The sequence below is a fragment of the Lepus europaeus genome, unplaced genomic scaffold (genome assembly GCF_033115175.1).
Source record: "Lepus europaeus isolate LE1 unplaced genomic scaffold, mLepTim1.pri SCAFFOLD_401, whole genome shotgun sequence".
In the NCBI taxonomy this organism is placed as follows: domain Eukaryota; kingdom Metazoa; phylum Chordata; class Mammalia; order Lagomorpha; family Leporidae; genus Lepus; species Lepus europaeus.
In genome coordinates this window covers 57,133-73,222 of record NW_026909278.1, presented here as the reverse complement: position 1 = coordinate 73,222, position 16,090 = coordinate 57,133, and the positions used below count along the sequence as shown (strand labels likewise).

Sequence of the window (16,090 nt, the reverse complement as noted above, 5' to 3'; positions counted from 1 at the left end):
AACAAATAGTATGAAGAAAAAAACTCACTGTTCCCCAACAGTTGAGACAAGGGCTGTTAAGATACTGCGTCACAGAGTATCAATTTTCACTGCTCTATCACTTACCCCAGATCAGGGGGGACACATGGTATCTGTTTTTTTGGGACTGGCTCATTACATTAAGTATGATGGTTTCCGGTTGCTTCCGTTTTGTTGCAAACGACAGGATTTTTTTTTTTACCACTATGTAGTATTCTGTCGTGCACGTATAGCTGTGGTTTCTTTATCCAGTCTTTGGTCGGAGGTGTCATTAACACGGCTCCCCCAGTCCTGGCTGTCTTAGCTGTTCTCATGAAAAGAGAATGACTGGACTCCATGTTAGGCAAACTCACAAACAACCCAGCCTCCCCACCCACAAGGCTCCTTGAGAAACCCAGCCTGCAGATAAGTAGTGGTCTACTTCCTCTTGGGTGAGCGGCCAGAAGTGGGGACTCGACCTCCTCTGGGTAAGTAGACACCGGTCCAGTGACTTCTCACAGGGTGATTTTGGGTCTAGAAAAATCCTTTGGTTCTGGAAATGCTTTAGGGGCACCTCGTTACATTGCTGATTTCTGACAAGCTGTGTGGGAACCTCCGGCTCATGTTTCTCCGCTTCTGCTTGGGCAAGGAATGAGCATGCAACCGACTGGCCGGCACCATTGGAGACGCCTTGGCACGCTCACAGCAGGTGGTGGGGTTTTCATTAAGAGGCTTACTGTGCCCTGGAACAACAGTGTTTCAAGAAGAAATGAGCGATTTTATTTTTCAGTCTTTTTATCTATTTGTTTGAAACGTGGAGAGGGAGAAGGAGTGAGAGCGAGCTAGTATCTGGTGGTTCACTCCTCAAGTGAACAGAGTTGGACCAGGCTGAAGTCAGGAGCCTGGAACTCCCCCAGGGTCTCCCGCATGGGTGGCAGGGACCCAAGGACTTGCGCCGCCACCCACTGCCTCCCAGGGTGGGCATTGGCAGGAAGCCAGATCGGAAGCTTGGAGCAGGCTCCCCAGCGGTGGCTTAACCTGCTGTGCTGGGCCACATGCCTCTCAGCTGTTTGTCTTAGAGGCAACTGATGGTGTGGGATTCTTAAGTGCCCTCCAGGATTGCTTCAATCAGATATAAAACCATGATACACACATGTATGCACTTAGTGCAGTTATGTGTCTGTCCACACATGTATGACTTTGTGCCTGGATGTACATATACATATAAACATGTGTATAATTATATGAAAGAATTCCAAAAAGCTCATGGATAATTGAATTAAAAGGTGTTTATTTTGGTACATTTTTTGACTACTTCTTTTTTTCCTAAAAATACATAGTACCTTATCATCTCTGAAATCATCCTACTCTGCAACACATCAGAACTCAGGCCTGTGTAACTAGAACTCAATACTCATAAAATAACATTAAAATTAAGAAAAAAACTAGAAGAAAGAATTTTGAATGTTTTTTAGCATAAATATTTGAGGGTACAGATATGTTTATCTGTATTGGACATTATACAATTCTGTGTGTGTGTATCTCATCTCATAAGGTACCTGATAAATATGTACAATTTTTGTATGTTAAAAATTAAATTTTTATACAAATTGAGATCTATGCATAGCTTTTTTATAAAACAGTATTTCCATGAACTTTTTGGAGACTGATGGAATGTTTTTAACTTAGAGGAGGTAACTTCCCTGTTACATCAATGTTTTATCAATATATGTGTGCCTATATCAAACTGTACAATATGCAAGCAATTTCTTATCTTTCCTACTTTGCACAAATGGTAGCGTATGTACTTCTGCTTCTTGGTATCATTTACCATTGTATATGTTGTAGATAACCTTTTTTCCCTGTTTAAAAAATTTGAGAGACAGAAGGTGGGGGGAGAGAGCGAGAGCAAGAGCGAGAGCAAGAGAGCATGACATACTCTATTTGCTAGTTCACTCCTCAAATGCATGTGAGGGCCAGGGCTGGAGCTGGAAATTGAGAATTCCACCCAGGTCTCCCACGTGGGTGGCAAGGACCCAACTACTTGAGCCATGGAGGCTGCTTCCCAGTATCTGTGTTAGCACGAGACAGGAGTCAGAAACTGGAGCCAGGTACTGAACCTAGGCACTCTGATGTGGGGCACAGGTGTTGTAACTGTTGGCTAGACATACGTCCCAGAGTTCTTAAACATAACCACTATATGATACCCGTGGCTTCCTGTGGGGCAGTGACCTGAATGGAAGAGTAAATCAAGAGTGAATTACAGTATCTATGAAAATTAGACAATCAACCCCATGAAATATTCAACCTTATAATCTTTTACAAATTATTTGGTTTGGTCTGTTTCAGAGGCCCTTTGAACTTAGGTTCCTCCTCTTTTGCACTTTGAATTTTTTTGGATAAAGAAAAAAGTTGAACTCACAGAAATAGGAGTAGGTTTTGGAAATCTGTTGATCAAAGGGTCAAAGTTTAGAAGTTTCAGTTGGACAGGAGGAGTGTTAGAGGTTGTTGTATAGCAGGGTGACTCTGTTAATATATTGTGCATTTCAAAATTGCTGAAAGAGTAGATAGCTTCCCCCCTCTTCCCCTTCCTTCCTTATTTGAAAGACAGAGAGGAAGAGATTATATATATATATATATATATATATATATATATATATATATATATAGTGTATATATATACAGTATATATCTTTTATATATAAATTATATATATATATATATATAGTATATATCTTCTATATATATAAAGAGATCTTGTATGTTCAATTCACTCCCCAAATGCCCTAACAGCCAGGACTGGGCCAGCCTGAAGGCAAGAGCCCAGAACTCAATCAAGCTTCTCCACACTGGTGTCAGGAACCCAAGTACTTGAGCCATCACCGCTGCCTCCCAGGGTGCTCATTAGCAGGGGTGGGACTTGATCCCAGCATTTGCTGATGGGATGTGGGCATCCCAAGCAGTGGCTTAACCTACTGCACAATGATGACTGTCCCATGAAAGAACAGATTTTAAATGTCCTTATCACCAAGAAAACAAGAGTTGTAACATAATGAATATTCTGTTTTATCATTTCACAATGTACAAATCAAAACATCACATTGTACTCCATAAAGAGTAACATTGTCATTAAAAATTAAAAAGAAATAATAGCATAATGTGGGTACTGTATCTAGTGAGTTTTGTACATAATGAATCTTGCTGGTTGTAACAGAATAGGATTTTACATTTCAGCAGAAGTTGCCATCAGATACATATATTGTTGTCCATTTGATGGGTGGTAAGCTTGTTTATTTTAAAATTTATATTTATGGGAGAGTGGGAGGGAAGGGGGAGGGAGGGAGGGAGGGAGAGAGAGAGAGAGAGAGAGAGAGAGAGAGAGAGAGAGAATGAATCCCTTCTAGTGGTTCACTCTCCAAATGCCCCAGAGATTGGAACATCTCCCTTGTGAGGAGGGGCAGGGACCCAAGTACTTGAACCATCACTGCTGCCTCCCAGGGTGTGCACTGCAGAAAGCTGGATTCAAAGTGGCAATGGAACTCTGACCCAGGCACTCTGATTCAGGATGTGGGATCCCAGCCTGTGTCCCAACCACAGGTCGTTGTGCACAAGCTTGTTTCTAACACCCAACTCCTCCACGACCTTCCCTGCAGGATCATTCAGAAGATAAGCAGACATGGAAAGGTTTTGAAATGCATCAGTCACCTGGCTTCTAAACTCTGAGACCCTCTGGGGTTGGTTCTTACAAGACTTACTCATTCCAGGAACGTTTGTCACGATCTGCTGGAGATTCTCTGACCACTGTTCCTGGTATCTCAATGCTATGGGAAGCAAGTGGCTGTCCCTGCTCTTGGGTAAGTGCACCAGAGAATCCCCGTCTTTTCTCCCCATGCCCCTGGTATGCTAGCGTTCTGAACTGTGGCACATTCTCTAGCAGTGACTGTGTCCCTGTCCTGTATGAGACCCTCTTGCTGGTCCCTTTGGGCTTCCCTAAAGTAGAAGGGAGACAAGGACTTGTGTACACGTAGCTTCTGTGGGAGGGCACCCCAGGCAACACAAGGGAGGGAGTAGGGGTGTCACAAGAGAGAGCTGATGAATGGTGTTGGGGAGGGGTAATGAGAACTCAGGGCTCCTGGAGGATCTCCCTGATGTTTCCGATGTGTCCCCCATGGCTACAGAAAAGTGTCCTCTTGCAGAGGGATGTAGTACAGGCATGGGCATGCAGCGACCAAGAGTGTACTTCCCCGTCTGCTCTACTGATTGGTCACCCCAGGACCCACACTTGCTATAGTGTAGCTCTGGATGCTAGTAACCTATGTCCGCTTTGGCTCTGAGATTTAGGGTCTTTGAGATGAAAAAAAAATCCGTGGGAGGCGTCAGATACAATTTAAGGATGGAAGGTTTGTTAGGAGATCTTGTTGCCCAGCAGTGTTCAATGGTCTCTATTGTGTGAGCAAACATTTTCCCTAAAGGATGAGCTGATGAATATATTAAGCCTTAGTGGCCACATGGTCTCTTTCTTTCTTTATGCAAACCTGCATTTTGTACCACCAAAGCATGTGTGGAGCTCATGCAATTACATGGATGTAGCTATGCATCAATAAAACTTATAGACATGGAAATGTATTCATTTGGCTTCCATGTGCCATGATCACTCTTCGTTTATTAAACCTTTTGAAGTATGTAAAGCTGTTTTTGATCCTGGACCCAAAGAATCATTAGTATTTATATTTGTGAAAAACAAAGCATTCACAGGAAAATTGCTGGTGCTTGAATGCTTTTGACATACATGGAAATGGTCATTTCACGTGACTCAGTCTATACTGCAGACCTGTAAATTTAATGTTTTCATTTGCATCCATGGCAGTGAGCATAGGAAACACAATGGAAGAGGCAGGAGGAGAGGAGGTAACTATTCTGTCCGGTGGCCTTGTCTTGTTCTCTTGTTCTTTTTTTTGAGTCTTATTTTTGCGAGAGGGCGGGAATGAGGGGGAAAGAGAGAGAGAGGGAGGGAGATCACAACCTCTGGTTCAACCTTCAAATGCCAACAACATGCAGGGCTGGGTCAGGAACTTGGGACTCGGTGAAGCTCAATCAAGATCTCCCACATGGATGGTAGGTTCCCAACTCCTTGAGCCATCATCAGCTGCCTCCCAGAGTGTGCATTAGCGGGAAGCTGGGACCAGAGTCCAGATGAAACCATGGGCATGCTAAAATCCAAATTACCTGGATCTTGTTTGCCACTGGGGGACTGACATTCGCAGAGATTCCTCCCTAGTTTAGTAAGGATTTCATCTTGCAATGAAGGGAATAAGAGAAAAATCCCTTTGTCAAGCAGCTGATCACTCTTAGCCTATCTGTCTTGGGGGGAATGATATTAGACTACCTGGGAAGAAATCGGTGGGACTGTGTTCTGCATTTCTGAATGTACCCCCAAGTTTAATATAAGGACCATTCTCCTCTCCCAGCTTTGCTACCATCCTTGGGCTCCCATGCATCTCACGGAGTGTATTGTTCAGATAGCCTCCGACCTCAGATAAAGCCCCAGCTGCTAAGGGCTAAACCTTTACTATCCAGTTCCATAGCCACCAGCCACAGGTGACCTGCATTGCATTGTGGGAATATCTGGGTTCCACTACAGCTCCTTGTTAATGCAGATCCCGGGAGGCAGCAGGTGATGGCTAAAGTAGTTGGGCCCTGATACCCATGTGGGAGACCTGGATTGAGTTCCAAGCCCCTGGCTTTAGCCTGGCCAAGCTCGAGGATAATATGGCCAATATGAATGGACATGTGCTGTGTGTGCAGAAATACATTCTGGATTTCAAAGATCTAACACACACACACACACACATGAGAGAGAGAGAGAGAGAGAAGAAATCATGTATTAGTAATCTGTTCTATATTGGTTAGGTATTATAATGACATCTTTGTCATACTGGGTTACATAAAACACATTCTTGAAATAAATTTTACTCATTTCTTTTTGCTTTTTAACATATGATTTATTTGAGAGGCAGAGAGACAGAGGGAGTACAGAGAGAGAGAGAGAGAGAGAGAGAGGGAGAGAGGGAGAGAGAGAGAGAGAGAGGTCTTCTAACAACTGGTTCACTTTCCAAGTGGCCACAATGGCTGGAACTGGGCCAATCTGAAGCCAGGAGCGTCTTCTGGGTCTCCCACATGGATGCAGGAGCCCAAGCACTTGGACTATCACTGCTCTCCCAGACCATCAGCAGGGAGCTGGATCAGAAGTGGAGCAGCCAGGACTCGAACTGGTGCCCATATTGGATGCTGGCACTGTTGGCGGAGGCTTAATTTAGTACGCCACAGTCCCGGCCTCTCTCTTTGCTTTTTAAAAATATGGCTGCTTGAAAAGTTAAAAGGATCTATGTGGTTCAGATTATATTTCTATTGCTCAATGCAGGGTTTGAGGTCTGAACTCATAGAGACTATTGAATGCAGACAGGAGATGCAACATGTGATTCCAGTGCTGGACTTGTAGAAAATGCTGCCTTAGCAGCTGGGGTTTCAGAAGTTGGGACATACAGCTGCAATCAACTGCACCTCACATGCTCTAGTAGTGCATGCTGCTCCCCGTGACCTCCTGGATACAGCTACCCAGAAGAAGACACAGAAGCTAACACAGATGACTGGGCAATGGGAGACCAAGGACATAGCTTTCCTAGAGCCTCTGAGGACCCCACCCAACCCCCTCATCTTTCTGTTCCAGCTCTCAGTGTCTTGCTGGCTCTGTAAATATCAGAGGTGAAGAACTCTGGAGGTGAGTCTACTCATTGCCAAAGCCAAGGGAAAGAAAATTAAGATCTGGAATCTTCTTTTAGGGAGGGGAAGGATCGCTTTTCACACAAAAGAGCACTGATTCCTGGAACTTTGTCTCTCCTCCTTGGAGATTGCAAGAGCTAATGCCCATTCTCCATCACCACCACCATTGTCTCTGTTTACTTAGTGGAGCTAATTACATAGGATATCTCATTCAACACCCATGACATTTGTCAAGGTTCTAGCACGATCCCCACTTGACTATGGTCCTCTGGAGAAGTAGCTGGCTCAAGGTTACACAGCTTCTGCTGAACCCTGATGATCCAGCCCCCTGCCCCCACCAAATACAGTGTTCTAGGTCATTCTGGGAAATACTTTGTCTTGGGCCCATGGCTTGGGTTCCCTAAGAAGCAGGCTGTGAGATAAGGGCTTGAGAGCAAGTCATTTATCCGGGAGGTGGGAATGGGAAATGACATAGGAGTGAAGGAGATTGCGTAGGACCCATTATCAAGCAGGTCACATGTGGGCAACTGGAGTTTGATCCTCTGGGGGGAACTACTGGACGTGGTACAGAGTATGTACCTCAGAGTTAGCTCCCCAAACAGGTAAGGAAGTTGTTTTATTATTATTGCTGCTACTTGCTTCTTCTTCTTCTTCTTCTTCTTCTTCTTCTTCTTCTTCTTCTTCTTCTTCTTTTTGACAGGCAGAGTTAGTGTGAGAGAGAGAGAGAGACAGAGAGAGAGACAGAGAGAAACGTCTTCCTTCCATTGGTTCACCCCCCAAATGGCGCTACGGTTGGCGCGCTGTGGCCGGTATGCCACGCTGATCTGAAGCCAGGAGCTAGGTGCTTTCTCCTGGTCTACCATGTGGGTGCAGGGCCCAAGCACTTGGGCCATCCTCCACTGCTTTCCTGGGCCACATCAGAGAGCTGGACTGGAAAGAGGAGCAACCAGGACAGAATCTGGTGCCCCAACCAGGACTAGAACCCAGGGTGCTGGCGCCGCAGGCAGAGGATTAACCTAGTGAGCCATGGCGCTGGCCAACTTGCTGCTTCTTAAGCCATTGGAAAATATACATAACACAAAATCTGCTTTTGAACCACCATCAAACATACAGTTTAATGGCATCAAATGCACTCATGTGGTTGTGTAGTCACCACCACTCCCACCTTCCAGAACCTTCTCATCTCTAAATACAGAAACTTTAACCTACTCAATACCAGCTCTCAATTCCTTGCTCCCAGCCTCTGCGAGGCTTTGTTCTACTTTCTATGAATCTGCCTGCTTGAGATGCCTCCTACACGTGGAACCATACAGTCATTTTCCTTTTGTGATTTGCATATTTCATTTAGCGTAATATCCCTGCTGTAGCATGTGTTAGAATCTCCCTCCCTTTCAAAGCTAAATTGTATCACGTTGTGTAGATAAACCACATTTGTTTATCCATACCTCTATGGATTGGGTTGTTTTTACTTGATGGGTGTACAGGTATCTGGTTGAGATCCTACTTTGAATTCTTTGGGGACAAATACCCAGAAGTGGAATTTCTGGATCATATAATTCTTATTTTTAATTTTGTTAAAAGAACTACTTAATAAATAAATGAATAAATATTTTAAAAAATAGAACAACGCTGGCCGCGCCGTGGCTTAACAGGCTAGTCCTCCACCTTGCAGCGCCGGCACACCGGGTTCTAGTCCCGGTTGGGGCGCCGGATTCTATCCCGGTTGCCCCTCTTCCAGGCCAGCTCTCTGCTATGGCCTGGGAAGGCAGTGGAGGATGGCCCAAGTTCCTGGGCTCTGCACCTGCATGGGAGACCGGGGGAAGCACCTGGCTCCTGGCTTCGGATCAGCAAGATGTGCCGGCCGCAGCGGCCATTGGAGGGTGAACCAATGGCAAAAAGGAAGACCTTTCTCTCTGTCTCTCTCTCTCTCACTATCCACTCTGCCTGTCAAAAAAAAATTAAAAAAATTAAAAAAAAAATAGAACAACGCTACTGTTTTCCACATAGGCTGCCCCATTTAATATTCTGGCCAGCAGTGTCCAAGTGCACCAATTCCTCCAATCCTCATTGTCGCTTGTCATTTATTGCTTTTAAAAACAATACTAAGCTGGGAAGTCGTCAGTCACTGATTGACCGGGGAGGGGCTGTTCTTGGGATAGAGTGCATTGGCAACCTGCCGTGTGGTGAGAAGAGGACTTTGATGGCCAGAGAAGGCCCTGAGGTGAAGAAGTACAGGTTCTGGCATTTGAAAGTTTAACTATCAGGAAAAATGTGTGTTGCTGGCAGAAGTGGGATGTGGTAAGGTGTTGTGAGCACCCGTATGCTGTGCAGTGGGAGGGTGCAAAAGAGATGCCAACAGAACCATCCCCAAGAGGATATCTGACCATGGCATCTGGTGCATTGTGGGTGTTCAGTAAGCATTTCGTGAATAAGCAGATGAGTCAATGAATGGCTGGCTTCTGTGTTCCTGCAGCTAACTGTCCTCCATGTCTTGAAAATGCCAAGTGCTACAACAGTACCCACTGTGTTTGTAAAGATGGGTTCCAGCCCAGGAGTGCGAGATCCGTCTTTTCATCCTATGAGAAATGTGAAGGTAAAGACATTTATGGGGTTTTAGTTCAATCTCTCTTTAGTGATAACTATTCTGGTCTGTGTCTCCTCAACCACAGGTTTTAAATTGATGCAACAAACGGTGATCCTCAGCCTGAAAAAAAAAAAAAAAAAACCCAAACACCTCTTCCAAAATCCAGTGATTTCATATACAACCTTTACTGTATTTTCAAGTTCCATGTGTATTAGGGTCTATTTCTGGAATGGTAGTCAATCCCAATAGTCTCCTGTCATGGATTCATGCATCCATGCCTCATCATTTTGTTGATGATTGAGAGTACATTTTAATGTCTGGTATGGCTGGTCCCCACCTTGTGATTTTTTATGGCCATTCTTTCAGTACAGTATCAACCCTTTCTGCTCCATAAAATACTTGTTGACTTTTTCTTTACTGGGATTGCTTTACTGTCATCTTGATAGTGTTTGTTCATCCTATCCAACAATAGGAGATACTTGGGTGCGTTTATGGACTGTGTTTGGCAATAGTGATTCCAAGGGTAAGGAGATATGGTATAGTTCTAAGACAATGAGAAAGCAATTTGCTCTTGATTACAGATATTGATTAATGTCAGACAAGGATGGCACAGTGCAAGGAGAGAGCATATTGTAGGAATAAAATTGGAAGCTACATCTGCAGCTGTGTGGCAAAGTATCTTCGAGTCTTAAGTTGGGTGGCTTGTTTATTTGACATTGATCAACCAGAATGCTACAGTAAGAACCTTCAAATATTCTTTCCACCATGGAAAAGGGAAGGGTAGGGGGAGGGCCTCTGAGAATTCCACCAATTTCAGGGTGAGACCAGAGCTCTGCCTCAACACTTGTTCTTCAGCCTTGTGTTGCCCCTGGTGATGCTTTCTAAGAAGATGTCACCAAAACCCATGGCATCAATGGCCATTGTTACATAGATGCCTTACAGATGTATGTCTCCAGTATCTGGTCTCTTACTTGGGTTTCCAAAAGAACATCTCTAATTTTCTTCTGAAGTTCTCCATTTACTTATCTTTCATTCACCTTGAATTTGATTTCTTGAGTCCTGTGTCTGTCCGCTCATCCTTCCATCCATATCTATCTGTTTGTCCACACACTAGATTCCATGAGCTCATACTGATGACTGGTTCTAGTCCAACACCAAGGCCTGTTCTGCCTTCCTGTTTTCTTTATTTGTAACTCCTTTCTCCAACAATGAGAAACCTGGCTGTCATGACCCACAACATATTACTTATCTGTTTAATCTCAGCATGGTTACATGTTTCGAGTTAAGCATATTTAATGTAAGTGCTGGCTCTTCCAACTGCTAACTCACATCTGGTTACTGACTTAACTACAGTGTGCCTTAACTAAAGAGAGGAATAATAGTAGTATCTGCAACAGTAGTTGTACAGTGCTGTGCAACAAGCAACTCCAACATGTAGTGGCTTAAGACAACACGAATTTATTGTCTCATATCTTTTGTGGGTCAAGAATCTAGGCACGGCGTCATGGGGTGTTCTGCTTGTGGGTCTCATGGCTGCGGTCAAGACCTAGGCTACGGTTTCATACGAAGATTCAACTGAGGCAGGATCTCCTTCCAAGCTCACTCTCTTGGTCACTGATAGGACTCAGATCCCTGAGAGCTCTTGGATTGAAGTTCTCAGTTCCTTTCTGGTGGCTGGGGGGAGGAAGTTCTCAGTTCCCAGACACATAGGTGTTCCTAGTTTGCTTTATTGTATCAACTACCTGAGAATAGCTAGAGAGAGTGAATGAGTCCGAAGTCATACTCATTTTATCATCTAATATGAGAAGTGGCATTCTGTCACTTTCACTCTATTCTTTTAAAAAATATTTATTTATTTATTTGAAAATTAGAGTTACACAGAGAGAAGGAGAGGCAGAGAGAGAGAGAGAGAGAGAGAGAGAGAGAGAGAGAGGTCTTCCATCTGTTGGTTCACTCCCCAATTGGCCACAATGGCTGGAGCTGTGCTGAACCGAAGCCAGGAGCTTCTTCTGGGTCTCCCACAAGGGTTAGGGGCCCAAGGACTTGGGCCATCTTCTATTGCTTTCCCAGGCCATAGCAGAGAGCTGGATTAGAAGTGGAGTGGCCGGGACTCAAATTGGCGCCCATATGGGATGCCGGCACTGTAGGTGGTGGCTTTACCTGCTACACCACTGTGTTGGCCTCTTTCACTCTATTCTGTCCATTAGAATTGAGTCATTGGGCTTGGGAAACAGTTGAGGGACAGGACATACACAAAAGTGTGGATACCAAGGGGCAGAGATCTTTGGCAGAAATTTCAGAAACCTACTTATCTGGTTGAATACTGTTCCTCTAAATTTCATTTGCATCTGGAACTGGTGAATGTGACCCTTTTTGGAAATAGGATCCTTATAGATGTAATCATGTTAAATGAGCCTGTATCAGATCAGGGTGGGCTTTAAGCCAAATAGTACTGGTGTCATTACAAGAAGAGAGAAATTTGGGCACAGAGGGCGACACATACACACAGGGGCCAAGAGACCATGTGGAGATGGAGGCAGAGACTAGAGTTAAAGTGCCACAAGTCAAGGGAAGTCAAAGATTAGGGGCAACCGCCAGGAGCTCAAATAGGCAAGAGTGAATCTTCTCTGGAGTTTTCAGAGCAGGCATGGCCTTGTTCATACCCGGATTTTGGACTTTTAGCATCAAGAACTGAGACAATACATTTCTGTTGCTTTAAGTCACCTACTTGGTGGCACCATGGTATGGTAGCCTTAGAAAACTCACACACGTCACCTTCCCTTTATGGTTAGTAATGCATGTAAAGTACTCACAGCACTTTGCAGGGTGCAACTCAGAAGCTGTTAGATATTATGCTATATAAGTCTATTGCAGAAGCTGCTATGTTCCCTTACATGATGTAACAGATATGAAGGCCACGTGTTTACTGTGATGAGTGGACAATTGCTTCTGTGTTAACTCAACTAACACTCATTTCTTCTGCAATCTGTCCCTGCAGCCACAATGTGTTAAAGCCCTATGAGGTGTGTTCCTATGTCATCTCATCTTATTAAGAGGAGCACTTTCAATTTCTTAATAATTCATTTATAGTTATCTATCTGCTTAATGGGTTTTCTGCAAGACTGCCAACTCCCCAAGAGTTGAACTCTTCTATTAACCCATATCCATATGGTTTAGCATCATGCCTGGTGCTTGATAGATATTGTTGGCTGAATTCTTGAGCTAGAATCCTCATACTAATTTCTGTATAAAATCTATTGTAGATTTGGGTCCTTTGGGTAATCCTTGAGAGGAATTCAAATGAACTGCAGAGTGTCAGGGAAAGGACCCACTTGTGGGGACTGGGAGAAGTGGTTTTTCTCCCATACCTCATGTAATAGATATTTTTTTTCTTTCCTAGAGAACAAGAATAACGTGACACAGTCATCAGGGGACATTTGGGTGAGTAGGGTGAAGCCTGGGTTTGGTAAATAGCTGGCTGATCTGGCCATGCCATTCTCTTGCTGAAACACTACTGTGGCCACCAACTGATTCTTTTGAATGGAATAATCCTCATTTGGTCTTCTGTTTCAGGGGATCTCTGGCAATATCTGGGGATACTTTGCATTGTCATGATTTTTTGGTGTCATCCAGTGGATGCAGACCAGGGATACTGCTCAACATTCTAGAATGAACAAGAATTATCCAGTCACAGATGTCAGTAGGAATTAAGACTCCAATAAGGGAATCTAGTTCCTCGTTCAGTATTGAGCACCTAGAACAACATTCCCACCCCCACCAGCAGCACCGTAATAAACATTATTGCTTTCTTGGGCTCCCTCAAGCACACATAGGCATTTTCCTACTTTGTTGAGTTTCAGTGAGAGAGGACCTAATGACTTTTTTTTTCATTTGAAAGGAAAACCTGAGGAAAAATATGAGCAAAAAAGACTTTTCAAGGAATGCTACACAAATCCTTCAGCAAATTGAAGTGGACATATGGACCACAAGTCTTGCTTCTCCAGGAAAGGGTGAAAATTCTCATTTTGGAATAGGTAAGTGATGCCAATGGACCACTATTAAGGGATTTGAGTTCTGAAGTAGTCATGGAGCTATGAATAATGACTTCTGTGGTGGTGGCAATAGCTCCCAGGATGATGGATTTTCCACACTAGCGTTCTTCATGAGCAATATGAGATTTCAACCTACAAATCCAAGGGACAAGGGGATGAAGCAGATCTCTGTCTATTTCCAATGTCCTTTGGTGTGCTGATGTGTGCAGCTATATCTGTAAGATCTTGTGGCCCCAGGAACACACATATTAGAACAATCTAGACCTGCTACAGTTATTTGGTTCTTCAATCAGGCCCTCTGTTCCTCAGGGAAAGTTCTACATTCAGGCTTCTCGTGCTTTTTCATTCCAGTAAACCTTAACGAGGGTCATCTCCATCTACTGCCAACAATTTTAAACCTCAAAAGGGAAGAGGAGGAGAAATTCAGTCCCTTCTCTGCTTTGAGACTGTCCTTAGACTCAAAGTGCCAACTTTTGGCTTTGTTGATTCTTTCTGTCATTATCCTGTTTCCCTTTTCATGAATTTCTGCTCTTCATTATTGCTTTCCTTCTACTTTATATTTCACTTGTTATTCACTTTCTATCTACTTAATTTGGCAGCTTAGATAATGGATTTTGAACCATTCTCTTTTTCTAGTATGTGCACTTAGAGGTACAAATTAGCCTTAATTTAGAGCTATGTATTTCCCTCTAAGCACTACATTAGCTGCATCTTGTGAATTTTCATATTTTGGTCTTTCATTATCATTCAGTTCAAAAATATTTTTAAAAGATTTATCTATTGTGGCCAGCACTGTGTCGTAGCAGGTAAAGCCACTACCTGCCTCGCTGGCATACAGTATGGGTACCAGTTCAAGTCTCAGCTTTCCTCTTCCAATCCAGCTCTTTGCTATGGCCTGGGAAAGTAGTAGAAGATGGTCCAAGTTCTTGGGCCACTGCACCCATGTGGGAGACCTGGAAGAAGCTCTTGGCTTCAGACTGGCCCAGCTCCAGCCATTGTGGCCATTTGGGGAGTGAACCAGTGGGTGGAAGTCCTTTCTCTCCATCTCTCACTCTGTCTGTAACTCTACCTCTCAAATAAATAAATAAATATTTTAAAAAGGATCTACTTATTTATTTGAAAGGCACAGTTATACACACACACACACAGACCCCTACACCCCCCCACGAGGAGGAGACAGAGAGAGCGAGCGAGCAGTCTTCCATCTGCTGGTTCATTTCCCAAATGGCTACATGTGTTGGGGATGGGCCATCTGAAGCCAGGACCCTAGAACTGCATCTTAGTCTCTCATGTGGGTGGCAGGGGTCCAAGCACTTGATCCAGCTTCTGTTGTTTTCCTAGGTGCATTATCAGGGAGCTGTACCAGGAGTAGAACAGCCAGAACAGAACCTGACATCCAAATAGGATTCCAGCATTGTGGTTTCATCTACTGCACAACAATGCCAGCTCTAGTTCAATATATTTTTAAAAATTAGTGTGATTTGTCAAATGACCCATGGGTTATTTAGAAGTATGTTGCTTAATGACCAGTTATTAAGGACTTTTCTAGTTATCTTTTTGTTAATGATTTCTTATTTAATTTCATTGTTGCCAGAAGCTCACTGTGTAAGTTTTCAGTGAGGGGTGGGGGTGGAATCTTCTATCTGTTGGTTCACTCCCTAAATGGCTGAATGGCCAGGGCTGGGCCAGGATGAAACCAGGCACTTCATCCAGATTTCCTATGTGGGTGCAGGGGCCCATGGACTTGGGCCATTTTCCACTGTTTTCCCAGGTGCATTAGTGTGGAGCAGCCAAGACTTGAATGGGCACACATGTGGGATGTGGGCACTGCAGGCAGTGGCTTAACCTGCTACACACAGTGCCAGCCCCTCGGATTCCATCTTGTGTTCAGAGATAGCTGCTCTGCCTGCACACCTTCTCTCTAGCCAGCGGGAAGGGGGAAGGAGGAGGAATACAAACATACCTGTTCTCTTTAGTGCACCTGCTGTGGACTTCTGGCCACTGCCTGGAAATAGTTGTGTGGCTGCTACCTACTGCATGGGAAGCTAGCAGACGACTTGTGTTCAGGCTGAAGGAGGGAGTTCTAGGCACAAAGGAAAAAGAGATGACTGATTACCAGGGGCAGTGAGCAGTGTGCTGTAGCCCCCAGGACGAATTTCTCACCTGTTTATAGACTCTGTGTGCCAAAACATTGTTATGAGGGTGATCTTTCATGAGCCCTTGTGTATATATGTTATTTAATCTGGAGTGTTCACTCGAAGAATTATTCCTGATGGCAAACTTTTGCCCCAAGTGATGGTTTCCTTGGAAAAAACTCTGAAATGCTTAGCTCCTCTTGGGTAGAATGATTAAATTCTCTCACTCATCACACATTTTTTTAAAAAAAATTGTTTTGCCCTTTAAGTATCCTGTGATAAGACTTAGACACTCTAGTTCCAGCTCTGGAAGAATGGCCATCTCCTTCTTCTGTTCTTGGGGTTGGTGTGTGTTGCGTAGACCATTTCTGCCCACTTCATTCCTACTATCCAGATATATGCAGAGTAATGTCATCAGTTCTCCCTGGCCTCGGGGAGATGGGATCACCATTTGGGAGACAGAATTAAACAAGGGAGTTTTTCAACAAGTTTCTTAAGCATGAGAAGAGAGTTCAGTGGGACTCACTTATTTACTGAATAAT

General features: G+C 44.0%; 1 protein-coding gene across 1 annotated transcript in view; it reads left to right on the top strand.

Annotated features, from left to right (window-relative positions):
• Positions 1–3,177: 3,177 nt before the first annotated feature.
• LOC133755370 (adhesion G protein-coupled receptor E4-like) overlaps positions 3,178–16,090 on the top strand; it is a gene marked incomplete at its 5' end in the record, with an annotated part of 33,370 nt that continues 20,457 nt past the window's right edge. The window contains 4 exons of the mRNA XM_062185481.1: positions 3,178–3,201; positions 9,251–9,370; positions 9,447–9,469; positions 9,960–10,098. Of these exons, the coding sequence (XP_062041465.1) occupies positions 3,178–3,201; positions 9,251–9,370; positions 9,447–9,469; positions 9,960–10,098 (306 nt within the window). The remainder of the gene's footprint in view (positions 3,202–9,250; positions 9,371–9,446; positions 9,470–9,959; positions 10,099–16,090) is intronic.